This window comes from Sminthopsis crassicaudata, chromosome 3 (genome assembly GCF_048593235.1).
Source record: "Sminthopsis crassicaudata isolate SCR6 chromosome 3, ASM4859323v1, whole genome shotgun sequence".
NCBI classification, from domain to species: Eukaryota; Metazoa; Chordata; class Mammalia; order Dasyuromorphia; family Dasyuridae; genus Sminthopsis; species Sminthopsis crassicaudata.
Genome location: NC_133619.1, coordinates 473,768,708 through 473,788,891, shown reverse-complemented (window position 1 = coordinate 473,788,891; position 20,184 = coordinate 473,768,708). Strand labels below are relative to the sequence as shown.

The following is a 20,184-nucleotide window of genomic DNA, read 5'->3' as shown; positions in this document are numbered from 1 at the left end:
AAAACTCTTTCCATGTAAGTTCTGAGAGAATGGGGAGTGCAAAGATAAATAGAAATTAGAATAGGATTAGTCAAGGAAAATTTTAAAGAAGCTATGTTTGCAGGATAAAGTTAGCTTTTGACATCCACTTCTTTAACACCAGTTGAATCTTGACCAGATGGTGAATATCAACTCATAGTGAAGTTAGTCTCAGCAATCCAAAAGTGGCCCAAACATTTCCTTGTTCCTTGCCAAAAATAGGTTGCCCACAGCAAGAAGAAAAGTAATAAAATTAACTGTTTTGAATTTTTTGGAGGCAAAGACTATACTTAGCAGACTTGAGGCTAGTCCTAAGTTAGTCAACCTAAAATTTCTCTAACTCTTGACAATTTAGGCAAAGGCAAGTAATTTGTCTAGATCACTTAAATAACAGCTTCAATTTGCCATTTTTCTTTGCCAATAGAAATCTGGAATTAGAGCAGCATCTGGTACAAAATCCACATAATACACAAGTCTTAAGAGAATAGCCAGTTTTACTATTCTGAATACAGAAAAAGCTTAAGAGTGGGTCAAATGATGCAGGAGACCCATTTGTTTGCTAACTTGAACTGTATTAACTGTCTGGCCTCCAGTCCTTAAAAAAATAGTCAAGAAAAGTTATGACCCAATACACTGTTTGCTTTTGCATGGATTCCTACAATTCATGCTCTTTTCAAAAGAAGCAGAGTTTGAATAACTTTTCCTCCCCACATATTTTCAAGAAATTGAAACTTTAAAGAAAGTTAAGAGCCCTGTATCGTATAGATAAAATAGGAGCAAAAGTTAAATTTATAGACTCTATGCTTATGGCATTAATTTCCATTTTTAAAAAAAGATCAAAATATGCTAATAACAAACATTGAGGTGTTTTATTTCAGAGATATGTATACTAATGTGAGGATTAGTACAAATCTTAGTAATCCAGTAATCAAGCCAAGAGTTTTTTTCTCCTTTACCAGATAAACTCATTCAACATAGATTAGCACATAGTAGAAATAGAAATGTTGAGCAATTTTTTTAAAAGTACATGTATAGTAGAGGACACATTTATTAAGCATTTACTATATGCCAGAAATTTTAATAAAGTACTGGCAATAAAATGCAAGTAGAAAAAAGACAGCTCTCCCAGGAGTTTCCATTCTAATGGAGTAAGTCAACATATAAAATGATGCTGAAAAACCAGAAGAGGTAGGAGAAGTACCTGGCGAGAGTAAAGTCTAGAATGATTCTCAGGAGTCATAGGCTGAACATGAAGAAAGCATGGCTGGCAGGGGTGCTTCCTCCACTAGATATTAGGGGACAAATTCACCACCATTACAGGAGGAAATTTGTAGAAAGGAAGATATTGCCAGCATGAATATAGACACTGGGGTAGAGTTTTAGGGGGAAAAAAAACCACATTAATTTCTCTCCTGAGTACAAAACTATATATTAAACTAAATTTATTTTTCCTAATAGCTTTTGTCCATTTCCCTCTACTTAAAACAGATATAAGTGAGAATGTTTGAGGAAGAGTCTCTGGAAAAGAGAAATTGATAGTTTTTCTCCAAGTAGTGAATGCTTCTTTTTCACATTCTCTTCTGCTCTCTTGAATGAGAAATAGCAGACATGTATCAAAAGAGTAAGAAATTAGAGACACCATAAAACATAATAGCATAAAAACAAAATTCTGCCTCTCTTTGATTGCCTGCTTAGGTTGGCTGTCAGCAATAGGTTTTTTCCAAATTTTAATTCAGGATCTCAAGGATTCTTGAAACCTTCTTCCTACAGACACTGATCCTAAAAAAGAGGGAGGCCATTATTGGAGGGAGACAAATTATCCTTGAAGGGAAAAAAAAAGTGCTAGCTGAATGATTTCTATTTCTTAATAATTTTGTTTTTGATATTGCTAGTGATACATAAAGGCTTTTCTGTTCTTGATTTCATTTACTTGTAGTCACATTTTCTAAAGATACTCTCTCAACTTGACCACTTAAAAAGAGGAGAGAAAAATATCTTTATCTGACGTGAACTCAGTACTTATGAGTAGGATTTAAGGCTCTAATGAGGTGTCATGATTAATTAATTTAGACAAAAGATATTCTTATAGCCTCAATTAACTATTTATATAAAATATATAATGTATATATAATTTATATAATATTCACATAATTTATTTCTATAATAGCTTAAACTGCTATTTGGAAAAAACTAAATATTTACCATTATTTCTATTGGTATTGGAGGGAAATGAAAGAATAGGTTTAGGACATTTGCTTTTGACTCTAGTTATGTATGACTAATGAATATAACTGGATCACTGGTCGTAGATGAGCTACAGATGTTCCAGACTCATCTTATGCTGAGCTAAAAGTGAGATACTCAATTGGAAAAATAGCCAAAGCACCATGTTGTGAGTATCAGATATCTGGTACACATTCCTGATCTCTAAAGAATCCAAGGGATGCAGAGAACACGCTCTCTCCTAGGCCAACTCCCAGACGTCAAGATCCTCCCAGTCAATGACTTGGCTTGATATCTGCAATCTGAAACCCTAAGCAGCAAATCCTATTGCTACTGAAGCATTCCTTTGGTGAAAAGCTGTCCCATCATCACCCATTTGAGAGTTATAAAACTGTCATAGACAACTTTATAGGATGATGCATTAATTCACAAGTTAATAGATTAAAAGGAAAACAGCATTCTAACTAAACCTGAGTTTTTTCTGATTGCCCTTGTAAAGATCTAATCAATGCAGCAAATAAAGACCCTCTAACACCCACACAGCCTACCTCCTAATACAGCTTTTTGAGCAAATATTGCATTGATAATGTATTCAGACATCTTTTGTCCCTGATATAAAGGGGAAAAATGTAATTTCTCAGTGAATAAGCCAAATTTAAAGGTACCAATCTTTACTTAAATGATAGCTCAAAGATCATTACCACTTAGAATTGTAAAAATATAGTAATCATGGTAAATGTCTTTGAATAGATATTTTAAATAACATTTAAATGTGAATATAATGTCAGTATCATCTCCTAGGACCCTGAATAGGGCATTTTCTTTTCTTGAATGACTTAGGTGAGGAGTTATAGCTGAGAAGCACTGTGATTGGATGGTTAAATTTGCACAGTTTGAGAACTAACTGGGAGGACTAAATTCTAAGATGGAGGTCTAAGAAAGAACACCAATGGTGTTGTATAGCAAGGACTTTAAACCTTCTCTTTTTCTTCTTCAAGGTGATGACCAATTATGCTTGCCTATTTCTTAAATGAACCACTTAGATTGCCTAATTATGCCATAGTCATATTAGAAATATTTGTTAGCCAACAAAACTCTAGTTTTCTCCCATAGCAAATATCTCATTCTTTCAAAAGCCTAGGTCTAGCCCCAATCTATTTTACTTCTCCATGAGAAATATGGTTCTTATTTAAGTATCAAAATAGAAAGTAACTAAAAAACAGCTTTTATTAGCTGCCTAATGCCCTTTCACTAGGGTCACTGAGATACTTAGTACACCTCAACAAACTGCTGCTTAGGTACAGTGTTCCTCATGCCTCATTAATAAACAGAGAACAAACATGTTTGATTGTGTGTACAAGAAAAAAAAATCTACTTTTTACCTTTGAGCCAATTGTTACCTGTATCTTATGTCACAGAATTTAAAGCAGTGGTTCTCAGGTTTTTAAGATTCAATTATTCAACATTTATTAAGCACTGATTATGTGAAGTGTTGAGCAAGATACAGTTATTATAAATAAGACACAGTCACTGCCTTCAAGGAGCTAACACTGATAGTAGATATTTTTAAATACTATGACATGTTTATATCTTCATAGTCAACTTCATAGTTTTTTTAGATGGTCTTTTTCCTATTTAAGTCCCAAAGGCTTCACAGAAACATGATTAAGAATCTTGCGTGTTATTGTTAATCAGCACTAAATTTGGGTGTTTCTGAGCTTTTTTTGCACCTTACAGAATCCCATTTTACCCAGTTGTCTCTGTGCCCCATCATATGGATTTGAGATCTTGGAGAGTTTTGGTAGAGTTTTTGTTTTAGTTATTTTTCCTATGAGAAAAATAAATCTTTTAGTCATATGTACTTGCATCTATTCTAGGAATCAAGAGATCCTAAGAACTTTAGCTAGGACTTAGGGAGGTACTTGGGAGTACAGAAAACAATGTGATTTCCTCAGTATTTTTAAGAAGAACTTTAAAACTTTGGAACATTGAAAATGTTTTATGGCCTGAGTCTCCCCACCCAATAACCCCATAAAAGGCCTAAAAACATAAAAATAGATTAGGAAATAATAAAGTTTATCAAGAGACACCATCATGTGATATAATGTGGTGTCAAGCTCAAACAGAAATGGCTACCTTCAGATTTCATGCCTATTGTCTTAGAAAACCACAAAGTTGACACTCCTGGTATAATGGATAGAGAACTGGCTTGGAATTAAGGCAAGCTGGGTTTTGTTGTTTACTAGTTATTAGTCTAGTGAAATCATTTAACCTCTCAGGACCCTAAGCAATTATCTGAGACTCTAAATTACTAACCTTATAAGACTGGTATGAAATGAAATCACAAGTTTGACTGAGATAGGGAAGGAGAAGGAGAGAGATAGAGAGGAAGAAAGAGAAAAGGGAAGGGAAAGGAAGTGGGAAAAGAGAAAGAAGAGAGGGAGAAAAAGAGAGAAAAGGTAGGGGGAGAGACAATGATAGAGAGAAGAGTGGGTGGAGAGAGAGAGAAATAGAGAGGGAGAGAAAACAGAAAAGATAAAGAGATAGAGAAGGGAAGGGGGAGAAAGAGAGAGAGAGAGAGAGAGAGAGAGAGAGAGAGAGAGAGAGAGAGAGAGAGAGAGAGAGAGAGAGAGAGAGAGAGAGAGAGAGAGAGAGAGAGAGAGAGAGAGATAAGGAAGAGGGGAGGAGGGAGAGAGGGAATCTCTTTGTAACCCCATTTGGAATTTTCTTGAAATTTGCCATTTCCTTCTTCAGCTCATTTTACACATGAGGGAACTGAGATAAATAAGGTTAAGTGACATGCCCAATGTCACCCAGTTAATGTCTGGGGTTAGATTGAACTCAGAAAGATGAGTCTTCCTGACTCCAAGCCCAGTTCTCTGTCCATTGAACCATCTAGCTTCTCTTCCCATATTCAGATGCTCCCACTCTATGTTTGCCTGGATATAGTTTGGTATAGTACAGGACTTCTTAAACTTTTTCCACTTAGAAACCCCTTTTCACCTGAGAAATTGTTATGTGACCCCAGATATATAGTTATATAAAAGAGGTATACAAATAAAACACTTACTGATAATAAATCATAATTTTGTGACTCCCACATTCAGTTATATCATGACCCACAGTTTAAGAAGTTTAATTTAGTAGATAAAAAGCTAGCCTGGGTACTACCTGTGACTTACCAGGACTAGATCACACTAATGAGCAAGTCCCTTAACCTCATACTCTTCAGCAATTCCCTAAGACTCAGATCCTTTTTTCTTTCCCAAACTCAACTTGTAGAGAAGGTATTGCACTAGTAGAGGAAATCTGCTTGCTCATAAGGAGTTCCCTACTGAAATAATAGCTCCACTCCTTATCCATTTTAAGTTTGCAAAATACATTACCTCATTTGAGCCTCTCGCCATTTCTTTGAGGTAAGCACCCTAACCATAATTATTATCTCATCCCCATTTTATAGATAAGGAAAAAGAAGGTCATAGGGGCAAATGACTTGTCCAGAGTCCCTTAGAAAGTGTGTCTAGAAAGAAGTAGTACTTGAATCCTAGATTTTCCTTATTCTATATTTCCCTTTATTCACTATGCCATATTACCTTGAAGACACTTGAAATCTCTCTGCCTATAAAGGTCAAGGACACCCACAGCGCTATTAGTCAAAAATTGGCCATCTCCCAGGAAAGACATTATTTTGGACTAACGAGAGTAGAGGAAAAAAATTACCCTGCATTGTAATTCCTTAGCAGCTTTTTTTTTTTTAACCTTTATTGACTAGAAAAGATTTTATTATCCTTTTTAGCTCACATTGATCCCTTCTTTTGGAAGACAGTTTTGCTAACCTGAGACCATATAATTCACTCAATTTTGCTTCCTTCTGTGCTGCCAGAAAGTAAATTCCATAGTGGCAAACTATTAGTGAGGGTAATTTGCTAAACTGTATATTAATGCTCTGGGTCCTATTTGAAGTTATTCTTCAGTTTTTCAAGGTATAAAAGTGAACTTTAATGATGATTGGCTTTTGAATCTGCCACATCTCTTGTGCAGATTTCATTGTCAAAGGCTTGGTTATGAAAACTGCATGACCCTGCTAGTTTTAAAGCTTTATTTAAAGCAATAAAACTATTAAATATTATCAGCTATTTAATTTCTATCATGGGTTTGAGGTATAAAATCTCAACCACTGGGAGAATTGTGGAATCTATTCATTTTCAACAGAGTGAAAATCTCCATATACTAGTCCCTAGTGAGATGACTGAGGAAATAAATGCTATTGTTCTGGTTGGGGATGAATGAGAGGGGGACATGGTTTAAATTAATGTTTAGCATATTAGCATCTATTATTTTTTAAAAGAGTTTTAAATTGTTATTTGCATAATCAGAAATTAATGAGGGGCTAAGTACATAAAGTCTGGCCTTGGTTTTACCTCTGATACATTTTGGCTATAAGTTTTTTAACCATTCAAGGCCAGAGGTATCAGACTTAAAGTCCAAACCAGATTAAAATGTAATTGGGAAATGTTTAACAAAATAAATTAAAATGCAATACAACATAGATAATGACAATTTGTGGTTTTCTAAGTTGACATGGGGCTGGCAGAGATCCATTTCTACTTGAGTTTGATGTCATTGCCCTACCAACTCCCTAAGATCCAAATTAAAGTCTAATTGCTTAATTGCATCTGTGGAGGGAGTTTTCATTCTAGAAATTCCCCACACTGATGATAAGGATATTAAACTCCACACTGAAGCACTAAGTGTTATCACTATGAATGCTAACTTAATAATATTATGAGCATGAAGATAGGAATTCTTATCATCGTGGGTCAATGAACTTTAAGCTAGACTAAAAATATTTTGATAATTCAGAATGAAGTATATGTTTCTTTAAGATTAAGAATGACAAATCAATTCAAGTAATAATTCCAGGCCAATTTATGGTCTCAGATTCCCATATACCCAGATCTTCCTTAAGCTAATATTGTGATTATGACTTAAGGAAACCAAAAATTACTGTCCTTGGAGCTACTGTTCTACCCTCCTATTCAAAGTTTTCATTCTCCTGTAATTAAAAGTGATTAGTTTAAAATGTAAGTTATAAATCCCTTTTGTATAATTGTTATGAATTTTTATCATAAATTGTCTATTTTGTTTAATCATAAAAGTATGAAAAAATACTCACATGTACTTGACTCTCTTTGAGGAGGGGAAGACCACCACCATCCTTTTGAAAGAAGTATTAATATTCCTACTAAACATTTTCCAAGTACAGAGGAATAAATTTTGTAATAAAAATGAAAATTGGATTATTAATAGCATTTGTATTTATATTATCAATAAATAATGGTTGAATTTCCAGAGTGCATAAGATCTTAAAGATCCTAAAGACACAGACTTGAGCCTCCCAGCAGCTTGTTTTATGCTGCAGTTCTATAAATGTCTTTAAAAATTACTGAGTTGATCTTTTGAGAACTATCATTATATTATTAGATTATCTCCTCAGAGTCAAGAAGTAGTCATTCAGGCTTATACAACTAAGTCCTTCAGTCACTAGAAGCTTGATTTTTTTGTTACCTGGCTGCCAAAATCTTAGCAAACTAAATGTAAAAACCTACTAAATGCTGGTTCCATTATTTTGGCCAATGGCGCTCCCCATTGTGTGTAGAGCTTGTGTTTAACTGGAATGCAGTGCATGTTGTGGGAGTGAAACACTAGCAGCCATTGACAAAATTGAAACAAGCCATGCTAATACTGCTGAACAGTGATGTTCTTAAAGAGGGCTGTGCTTTCTGTTGCATGCATTACACTGACCCTCTACTTTCTTTCCTTTCCTTTTTTTTCCTGTGCCATGCTTGCTGGGTAGCAAATGGAATCTCTTGCAGTAAGTCAAAAGTTCTTTCATACTCTTTGTCCATTAAACTATGGACCCTGAATGAACCCTGATTTTACTGTTACTGTTGTTATCTCTTAGCATGTTGTTCCTTTTTCATTTCTATTTATTTCATAGATAATTAGAAATTTGTTATTTATTGTAGCATTCTGAGTTTTCTTCACAGAAAAGAAAACCTAAATTGCTATGATTTCTAATATAGTACATGGGTCATTTACAATAATAATTTATATTATATATAAACATGTATTATATGTGTATAATAATATTATTTGAAGTTTGTGTACATCACAAATTTTATTAGAGTTTTAAGTTGAATTAAATTGCAGAGCTGTCTCTACTGAATTGTAAAATTACCATTAGGTCTTTTTATAGTTTTTTTTTACTATCAATAGAATAAGATTTTAAATAGGATTTAAAATTCTACTAAGTAAAATAAAAAATTTTAATTCTACTAAATAGAATTCTTTCATTTATAAATCAGCTATCAAAAGGTTTCTATAAAGAAAAGTTTGTTGAAAGATGAGTGGTGTCAACCTCAGAAAGAGGGGAACACCAAACTGTGCATAAAGATCACTGCAGGCTGCATATTGACTTAGAAAACCACATACTAATATTATCTATGTTTCATTGTGTTTTTATTTATTTTCTTAAATATTTCCCAAATCTGGTTCAACAGCACTCAGAGTGTTGTGGGCAGCATGCAGTTTAACATTTCTGTTTTAAACATTGAAAACTTTCCTTTGCACTAGAGAGTGCTTGAAACCTAACCTATTAGCCTCTTCACAGAGGTCAACTCAATCATATTTTCTTTCATAAATCAAAAAAGAATCTAACTTCATAAAGTTCAGATATATATGGTTTGATTATATATTATATCAGTCAGTTTTTAAATGGCATTGTCTTTTTTGACAACCAGTAATCACCTCTTCTTCCCCGGCCCCCATTTTAAATTTTATCAGACTCATTTGGAGAAAAGAGATCTTGAGTAGCTTATATGTAACAACGAGCTAAATTTTAATAACTAGATTTATAATTCCTCATTCTTTGAGATATTCTTGGATTGGGAGTTTTAAAAATGCCCTATTTTGTTTTTAATTTAATCCTAATTAAGAAAAGAAACACTGGGTGGTTTGGATTCCCACAGCTCATGTCTAGTTGTCATATATATGTCAGTCTAATTCAATTCAGTAAACAATTATTAAGTGCCTTCTGAATGCCAAGCATGAATTCTGGGGGTTAGTTCTCATCGTTTTGAGTAATCTTTCCCATCAACTACCTTATTCATCAGACCAACAACAAGAAGTATCAATGCCAGGTTTTAGAGAAAATAGTTATTAAAAAAAAAAAAAAAAAAAAAAAGACTGGATGATAATTCTCCCAAGAGTAAAAGATATTGACTCCTTTTCCCTAAAAGATATGTGTGAGCTATTCTGATTATAATGAAAATAACTTTTTTAAAGTCCAGAATTATCCATTTCAGTGGAGCTTAGTGTCCAGTTCCTGCAATTACTTCTAAATTTACTTTCCATAAAAAATGTTGTACTCTTCCTATAAAGCATTTATAAAGCATAAGCTCTTTGATTATCATTATATATATATATATTCCCTCTAATAATAACAAATCTAATTTTGATATTTTAAAAACATTTTATTGATTTGTAAAAATATCTTGCGTGTGATAGTCATAAAAACTTTTTTTTAATTGTCTGTGTGTGCTCTTTCCTTAATAGTACTTATAAATAATTAAGCAAGGCTCATCACTCTGGGATTCTGCTTATATAATATAATGCTAAGGTGACCTACTCAGAGCAACTTAATGTTTTCCCTTTCAAAATACACTTTTATTAAAAAATATTTTTCACTTAAAAAAAACCAGATTACCATCTCATAAAATTATGCTCATTGTCAGTAATGTCTAAAAATTATAACTTAGCAAACAGGATAAACCTCTTTGGTCCTCTTTACCAGACATTCCTCAGGGGATTATGGCTATTCCACATTACTTATTCTGATTCACAGACAATTTTAAATTTTACATACATTCATTGATTGGATTTTTGTTTTATTTTTAATTTAAATGGCTAATCATACTTCATTTAAAAGATTGAAACTTATGAACCCATATATTTTACTTATTATATAAAACTAATTCCAAGAAGGTTATTTTAAAAAACCTATTACTTAATAACTATGTCTTCCCCTATAAATTCTTTCTTTAGCAATTGGAACTGTGTCAGAGATTATATAAACTACACTTCCAGCTGCTGTTGCTTTTTCAGTCCTACTGCAAACTCATTGGCCAGGTGCATGAAGTTAGTTCCATGCCAGAGGTAAGTCATAAGCCCAACCCAATCTTTTCATTCAAGGGATCAGTTCTGTTTTGAGTTTTTCCTTTCCACTATTACTCCCTCCCCATGACAATATGAGATTTCATTGATTCACAGGTAATTAGTTATCTTAGACCTACTGTGCTGAAAAAACATCTCATCTTTCTGTTTTTATAAAAAAAAGATAGGGTTCTCAAATACTTTTTGCCTAGTAGGCATTTGGAGAATCATTGACATGTTTTAGAGAGAGATGTTATAAGCAAAGAATGATGGCATAGGGGAGATAATGCTATTATTCTTAATAATTCCTAAGGCAGTTTTAATGACTCTCTCCACAACTCATATATGTAAGATATGCTGAATTGAATAGGTGAATAAAGAAAATGTTATTCTCTTAATGAAATAAAAAAGCAGCATTTATGTTTATTCAATTTTTTAAGATTTCACCTTCCTTTAGGAATAACTAATATTGAACTTAAGACTATGATATATTAGCAAGAAAGGAGCTTTAAAAAATAAAAACTGAAATTACTTTAAATTTGAAAATATTATCTTTAGAAGAGCTAATACAGTCAGAGAAATTAAAATTCTTTTAGATCTTTGTCTCCTCAGAACCAAAAAAGCAAGATAGAATACTCACCTGGCTGATCAGCTCAGCCCATCACTGATTGGGAAAAATTAGCATGATCCTTTCTCTAAGGAGAATTTCTATAAACCATCCAAAAGTTAGGTCATTAGAGAGATGACCTGTAACCTTATATACGAACACATCCAAAAATTATTGAAAAGAATGTGTATATATATATGAATATTCTTTATAAAAGTAAACAGTATTATTTAATTAAAAGAATAAGTTGTACCCTGTATTCTCTTTTCTCTTTAGTCAATCACTCTCTTCAGGACAATTTATGAAGAATATATATTCTTTGGCTTACAAATGATCCAGTGTCAGGGAAAATGATGTTATTTATTTCTGGGACAGATAAGCCAGGCTAAGCTTTACTCTTTTTCCTACCACTTGACCTTTCTGATTATAAAGCAGGATTGTCTTCATCCAGAAGCTAGAAGAATATAATCCAAATCACTAAAAAGAACAACTCAAGTTTTATTTTAATGTAGATTAGTAGAAAGACTAATTTGAAGACGGAAAATGCTCATTTCCCAACTTCTGTAGAGCAGGATACTTTCAAATTTTAATTTAAAAGAATTTATTTAATAAAATATCAGTAAAAGCATCTTTTTACCATGCTTTTGTAGCACATAAGATCAAATTGTTTAAATGGATGAGGAAAATATTACAAAATTTTAAAGATAAAAAATGGCATACCTTGCTAGAACTTTCCTTTATAGAAATAGTTGAGATTTTAAATCCTTATTTTTATTTATTCATTTATTTTTTTACAAAATACTTATCTTAGCATGCCTTTTTGGTGAAATACTCCCAGAATCAAATTACAAAGAAGTGTTCTTGTCATATTTATACTTTTTAATCTCTAAGAAGCAGCAAAAATTCTCTTTGACTGCCAAGGAATGATCTTTCAAGTCTTTCCCTTTTTAAGGGAAAAATTTTATGGTCACCTGTGTGACTTCTAAAATGCAATCCCAGGGCAGCTAGGTGGCGAGTGGATAGAGCACCAGCCCTGAATTCAGGAGGACCCGAGTTCAAATCTGGTCTCAGACACTTAATATTTCCTAGCTGTGTGACCCTGGGCAAGTCACTTAACCCCAGCCTCAGGAAAGATAAAATAAAAATAATAATAATAATAATAAAATGCAATCCCAATTTGAGACTTTCCTTTCATTTTCTAGATAAATAGTAGAAATCTTTCTATTGTGATATGAAAAATACTGGTAAAGAAAAGAAGCACAAACAGTTATCTGGATATGACTCCTGGGGAGTCTATATGGAGAAAGTAATGATAAACAAGTTTGGGGAGTGGGAGTGTGTAGTAAATGGGGAGGATGTGTCTGTCTACACAGCACACTATAAATCATTGTTACCTCATTTACACCTACACTTACTGTGCCATATTTTTTTGTCATGACTCACTTGTCACTTCGGGTTCAGCAAGGTTCTTTTTTGCTTAACTACATACACAAAATGTATAAACAGAAAAGTTAATGCCCTATCTGCACCTATTGTGGTCTCTTTTCTTTTTCTTTCACAGCTGTTGAATATGTCCAGAGAGCTAAGTGACTTAAAGAAAAACCTGAAGGACGCAACAGCTGCCATTGCTATGGATCCCCTGTACATAGAGTCCTCCTGGCCTGAGCCTACATTCAGCTCCACAGAAGCAGCCATCCAATCTATGCTAGAATGCCTGAAGAACAATGAACTTGGCAAAGCATTACGGCAAATCAGAGAATGCAGGTAAGTCTTAACCACATGTGGGATCTCTTTTGTTGCCATTTGTGGGACATACATGAGGTTGTTATGACCTTTACTTAGGTGACCCTGGGGGAAGAGAAGCATTTCACTATTTGCTCTGAGGAACTTTATCATCAGTCTGCCAAAATCAGACCCAGTTTGTGGAAAAGGAATCTGAGACTCAATCAGGTAGCAAAGGAAAGTGCAAAAAGTGCTTTATTTGGAGTCAAGAAGACCTGTATTCAGATTCCACTTCAAACGCATGCCTGTGTTACCCTGAGCAAATTAATTATCCTCTTTGGGATTCAGTTTCTTCATCTGTAAATTGAGGGGGATTACACTCAATGTCCACTAAGTTCCCTTTCAGGTCTAAAACTCTGATCCTATGCAGAGCAGTGCATTACCACATAGTTTAGAGGTGACAGAATCAGTTCTCAAACCCAACTCTGATTTTCTTACTACTAGGTCTTGCAGTTAGCCAGAAAAAAAAAATGAGTAGGAGAGAGAGAAAAATAAACAGCTCTTCATACTTTAGAAATCTATATTAATGGTTTTGTGTTGGTCATTGAATCAAGTCATCTTTGTTATATGTATCATATCTAAAATAATGAAATGGTTGATAACACATGCCAGGTAATTCAGTTAAGGACTTCTTAAAATTTTTCTGCTCCCTGCCTCTTTTCACCCAAGAAATTTTTTATGTGATATAGGGTATATAGGTATATAAAATAAATATACAAGTCAAACATTTATTGATCATAATTTCATGACTTCCACATTCAGTTACAAGATCCCATATAGGATCATGAACCACGGTTTAAGAAGTTGGGGATGATGATTTATGCCAATTCAGCCAACTCTGAGATTCTACAATTCTTTGTAAACTAATCATTAAGTTTCTTTTCTCCACCTTCAGTATTCTGTAGCATTATGTCTTATAAGTACTATGGGCACAGTGCCCATCTCTTTACCTAACTGGGTCAGTGGGAGAATTTTTTGCCTCCAGTCAGTAATAAATAGTCTTTTACTAAAGACATGAGTGAATAAATGTATACAATGAAGCAAGCTCTCCTGACTTTGTAAGCAATGCTGAAGAAACATGTATTGTCCGTCTCCCACTGCAGGAGTTTATGGCCCAATGACATCTTTGGGAGCAGCTCCGATGATGAGGTCCAGACACTACTGAACATTTACTTCCGACATCAAACACTGGGACAGACTGGTACTTATGCACTAGTGGGATCCAACCAGAGCCTCACGGAAATCTGCACCAAGCTGATGGAGCTCAACATAGAGATCCGGGACATGATTCGCAGGGCTCAGAGCTACCGAGTCCTCACAACTTTTCTCCCAGACTCCAGTGTTTCAGGCACAAGTCTCTGACAGGAGTCTTCCGTCCTCCGCTGGTTCCAAGCTGGGAGTGCTGCCATGCTGGAGTGATGTCTTCCAGTGTCTTTTCAGTCTTCAGAAGACTTGGCCAGGCTGTCCTCCCTCTTGTTACCTGTAGGACTTTTTCTACAAAGAGGTGGGCGGAACTTCCAATGTGTAGCAATACTGTCAGAACAAAGGTAGCCTAGAACACACCGGACATTCTCAAGTCTCCGTGCTGTGTTGCACAAAAAGTTAGCATTTCACTGAGCAACCACAACTCACTACTGAAGAGGCGACTTCCATTGCATACCAAAGCCGACAACACTGAACAATACCTTCCTTTCTAGAAACTGGTTTTAGATTGGCAAAAGTGCAATGTTCCCTTTACTAATTTTTTTTTCTTTTTATATCCTAAAACTTGTATATTATTTTCCTGTATTTTTCTTCTTTTTTCTTTTCTGGGGGGAGGGGCAGAAAAGGGGCAGGCAGAATGAAGCTGGCCAATAGAAACTGAGACAGTTGGTCAAAAGCTGAGCGCCTGTATATTTGAAAACAAACTGTAAATGGACTACAATTTAACATACACTGTAATTTGAATACGATTACTGTATCTAAAATGAGCTGCTATGAAGTACATTTCTTAATGTTGCTAGGCTACTGTCTCTGAAGGTACTGGATTGCTTTGCAGAGGTCTGTTATTGGGACCCAAGTACCATTAATGGTATAGGTAGAATTTTTTTTTAAGGATCTTGGCTGCTTTTTCCTAGAGGGTTGCTTTTATGAACATATTTATATTACAAAAAAAAAAAAAAAAAAAAAAAAAAAAAAAGATGGTTGTTAATTTGAATTAACTTTGACATTTTGTAGAACAAAGTTAATACATCCACATTAACTGTCTAAATCCTCTAATCTGTCATGCATGCATATTTTAATTTAATGTCCACTTGGATAACAGAAAATAGAACTATCAAGGTGAAGTGCAAGTCCTCACTTTGTTTCGTAGATGATATTTTATTTGTTTTATACATATATATATGTATATGCATATACATATATACACATACACACACACACAAACACCCATTCTTATAAATTTCCCCCCTCACACTTAATGCTGTCAAGTGTTAAAATGTGGGTGTGTAAACCTGTTGCACATCAGAAACACTTCTATTCAGATGTGGTCTATGTAACTTATTCACTCTGTAAATACACTTGCAGGTTTTGTGAAGTAACTTGGTTGATATTTTTATTCAATGCGTCCAATAAGTAAAAGATAAAAAGTCATATCGTGGCAATTCATTTTACTGCTAATTCACGAAGATGTTTGTCTTTTACCTAAATTTATCTTCCTACCTAAGGAAGAAGTGATCTAGCTTGTTTCAGGAGCAAAATCAAATAGTGTATCCTTCACTATGAAAAGCAGAGTTCACTAAGAAAAACAAAATGGTCACAATAAATTTGAAATTCTCAATTTAACAATAAATCTTAGAAACTCATTAGGATACAAACTAGGAAGGAGGAAAAGTTTCTAGAACAGGAGTCAGCAAACTACTGCCCAAAATGCAGCCTGCACCTGTTCTTTGGTTTTGGGGGGGTTTTTTGGTATGAACCCCAGTTAAGAATGACTTTTACATTTTTAAAACAAAGCTTCATTTTATTTTAAAAATGTAAACCCCTTCCCCTTAGCTTGGCAGGCTCATAAGCAGCAAGCCAGACTTGGCCCTCAGTTATAGTTTGCCAATCTCTATTCCAAAATAAACAGCAAAGAAAGAAGTCATATTTCAATTTTTCTAGTAATTATAGATTATCTACCCTTAGTAGGGGAGAAAAAAAAAAAAAAAAAAGAACAGGATATAAATGGCATAGAACATGGCTTCTTAAACTTCTCACTCATAACCCCTTTTTACCCAAGAAATTTTTACATGACCCCAAGTATATAGATATATAAAATATGAATACAAATCAAGCATTTACTGAGAATAAATCATAATTTCATGACCTTCAATTTCAGTTATGAGACTCCATATGGAATCACAAACCACAGTTTAAGAAGCTGGGCCAATAGGTTATCAGTGTTTCTGTTTTTCTCTAGAATATAGGATATGATTCTCTTGATACCTGGCCTCCTTAATTATGTTTACTCACGACAATGTTAAAATTCTACTACCAAGTAAATGACTCTGATGCCTCATTCTGGCATGGAGGATTCTGTCCGTATACTTAATGATTGTAATCAGACCCAAAGTTTTTTGGTTTTGTTTTGGGGTGGGGGGGGATTGCTGAGGCAATTGGCTTAAGTGACTTGCCCAGGGTCACACAACTAGGAAGTGTCTGAGTTCAGATTTGAACTCGGGTTCTCATTACTTCAGAGCTGGTGCTGTATACATTACACGACCTAACTGCCCCAGATCCAGTTTTAAAAGATTCCACCATGCTAGAAAGACTTTGAAGATAGATCTGGAAATAGACTGCAATCTGGTCTTAATTAGAAAGCAGTTCCTTAGCAAACTATTGGCTCCTGCATGATCATTTGAAGTAGGGAGACACATAAGCAGCTCATGAAAATTATCTCATCTAAAGCATGGAGAGGCTACAACAAGACCATGGGTCCTTAAAGTATTAATAAATAATATTAAAATTAATTTGGGTTCCTTGTGCACATACTAGAGAAGTGGTTAGTGTCAAGAATGGGAGTATGTTGAATGATCAAGAAATCTGGATCAGGAAAGAAAATAAAAGTTGTAGATAATTTTAATAACACTTGAAAATGAATAGGAATTAATTTTTAATTATATGATGCGAAAGATCACAGTTGGCAATATATTATTGTGTGACTGACATCTGAAAGCTAATTTGCCAAGGATTTACATTGATCGATAAACTCTTAGGCTTCCTTTAAGTCACAAAATATAATTGCTTGCAGATTCCATTTTTTATTTTCTGCCTAGAATAGAAAAGATTGACCAAGTATTGACTTTTTTTGTTGCTATATTCTCTTACAGACAAGAATCACAACTTGTAGTTTAAACTTAATTGTGGAAGACCAAAAAAAAAAAAAAAAAAAGGCATCTCCACTTATATGACAGATAAAAACTGACATTTCAGCTATCCCAAATTGAAATGCAAAAATTGTAGTGTTCCTTAAAGTAAGAGACAGAAAAAGCATAAACTTACAATTCAGGGCAGTTGGAGGAGGGGGGAATTTCTAGGCTGGCAATACCCCGAGGGTTTATCCTAGATAACAGAATGGTAGGATAAAAGGCCTTACAGATCCTTCCCAGTCCCAAACCTATACACAAACATCCACACATTTGAATGTCTGCTATGTGCTCAGTACTGTGCTAACTAGTTTAAGAGAAACAAAATAATTGATGCTGTCCTAGAAAGAGAGTGCTCTAGGAATGATCAACCGAGTTGTGTATTTGACAAATAATCTCTCAGGTCCCTTCCAACTTTGAGATCACATATAGCACGCACATCCCCTAACCCACCTCACATACATATATAAGCTTATAAATAAAATCTTCCTAGAATTCAGCTTCCTAGAATTAACCTGGTTATTTTAAGATCTGATGCATAGAATATAAAGACAGCCTAGTAGGGCAGGAATATATGGATCCCTTAGGTGCATCCTGAGCTTGAAATATAAAAGATCTATCTGACAAACTGATAAATTGGCATTCTGGTTTATAAATTAATCTACCAGGAATTTAACCAGCAAAAATCAGGTTCCCAGAGAAGGGAGAGATCGGATAATAATACCAACTTCCTGAACCTTCAAAGCTATGAAGTTTTTTTTTTTTATTTTTATTTTTTTCCCAAAACATCTTTTAGCTATAGTAGTGGTAAAGAAAAAAAAATACCCCTTGTTCTTGATGAGGTTTATAATTGGGGTACCTAGATGAAATTAGGTTTGAGGTCTAGTGGCAGGTTTAGGGTACAGCTCCCCTGCAATCCCTTTAGATTTGGCGCAAGGATACAGAGTTAAATGAGGTCTAGTAGCAGCACAAGAGTCCCCTATAAAGGAATTTACAGACCTGAAAACCTAGATTGATAAAAGAGGTTTATTATGGGGTTTGGAAGTAAGGTTTTAAAAGGTAAAGAGAGGAGGACACCAGAACCAGGGTTCCAGTGGGCAGAAATCCTTTGACATGCCAGGTGTAAGGCTGCCATGTTTGGGACCTCTGCAAAGAGAAGACTCCAGCTTGGCTCTTTTATAATAGGGGGCTTTGGCTACAAGCTGAAGGGGGCCTGTGGGTAGAGTCCCAGGTTGGCTCCTGACTGGGTTTCAGCCAGGATTATAATTTGAATTGAATTCATTGGGTTTCAGGACTGAGCCAGATAAAGATGAAACTGTTTGTATTTAGGGTGGAGTCCCCTCCCTGAGGCAAAGTCCAAGGAGGTTTTCTCCTTTAAGGATTTTTCAGAATTTTGGGGTTTCTTCATCATTCTCATGGGAAGATACTTCTATTACTTTAAGACTAATTCCCCAGAGGCATCTTAATGAATAGACCTTATGTACTAAGTATGAACAGAAAGGGAAATAGGCATGATTAGGCATACCTAGGACATGTCACTTGAGATAGAAGTAGAAATCTTCCTCTAGTAGAGAATATTCTTTTCTACCTCAGAATTGACTTTTTAGTTAGACTAAATTATTTCTGCAATAACTGCCGAAAATCAGGATTGCATGTCAACCTTACTCTACAATCTAGAAGAGTAGCTAAGATCATGACAGTAGCAAGACAGGATTAAAGTGCTAAATTGTATATTATATTATACTATAAATGTTATAGGAGTGCTTTGGGGAAGAAAATTCAGTTAGGGCTGATGTAGTCAGGTGTGATTTGGGGCTTTGAAAAAGTGGATTGCAATGGATGAGATATGACCAGAAGCAACAGAGGTAATAATGAACATGACATCAAAAGAATATTCAAAAATATATCTGGTTGTAAGTTGGGGAAAGGAAATGAGAGAATAGTCAGCTAGTGACATTATGACTACTCTGTGTCAAGCACTGTGCTAAGTGCTAGGATACAACATGAAAAAGAAGGATAATTCCTGCACTCAAGCTTACAGTCTAAAGGGAAAAAGACAGCCCCCAAAAGAAATTAAGAGGGGAAGGGAGAGATACTGGCATAGGGCATGATAGATATATACAAAGAAGTGCAGTCTGTTGGAAATAAGTCTCCACAAGCAAATTAAGAGCCAAGAATTCAAAGTTCCTTATACTTCAGAGTTCCTTCAATAGGAAGCTTACCTTGGCAGATTTGATAAGAGATAATATAATTGAGTGGTAGAGAAGAAAGAGAGAAGGAAAAGAGGAAAATGAAGATTTGGATTTTTTTTCTCCCATCGAAATAATTTTTAGGATAAATCATTAACAAGATTTGTATTCAACTACTTCCTCCCTACCCAAAGTTATAAAACCTTGTTAAGCTTCTTCTTGTGGAAAGATCAACCCAAAATCCACTTACTAGGAAGCCTAATTAGGACTCAATTTGAAATGTTAAACATTTGGTATTAATTATCCAAATCCATCTTAATGTCTTGCCAACTGTCATGACAACCATCAATCTCACAGCTAAAGAAAAACTAGTGCATCAAGAGATTAGAGCATAAGATCGATCAATACCATCACCAAGAGGGCCTCATCTATCAACAGCCATTACCACTCATGAGCCACCATCGTCTTCTCAGTTTTACCTGTTTCTCAAGGGAATGGCAAATTACTTTATTAAAGTCATGTTATGTCTATCATATGCTAAGCCCTACAGATAAGAAACTTTAGATTTAGAATTCTGAAGCTTCAAAAGACTAAAGAGCAGCTTAATATTTAACCATACTAACTGATACTACTTTGTGAAAGCAGAGGCCAATATTATTCTATAAAACAGCTAATACATCTCAAGAATCAAAGGATAGGATGTTCACTTCTATAAAAGCAGGCTACCATTTAGAAGTAGCCTTGGACACAAATTTAAAGCTGG

The 20,184-nt window shown here is 34.6% G+C and overlaps 1 protein-coding gene across 1 annotated transcript in view; it reads left to right on the top strand.

The window, feature by feature from the left end:
* FRY (FRY microtubule binding protein) overlaps positions 1-15,478 on the top strand; it is a 467,849-nt gene extending 452,371 nt beyond the window's left edge. The window contains 4 exon segments of the mRNA XM_074303532.1: positions 8,099-8,116; positions 10,348-10,458; positions 12,624-12,826; positions 13,948-15,478. Coding sequence (XP_074159633.1) covers positions 8,099-8,116; positions 10,348-10,458; positions 12,624-12,826; positions 13,948-14,206 — 591 coding nt within the window. The 3' untranslated portion in view covers positions 14,207-15,478.
* Positions 15,479-20,184: the final 4,706 nt, after the last annotated feature.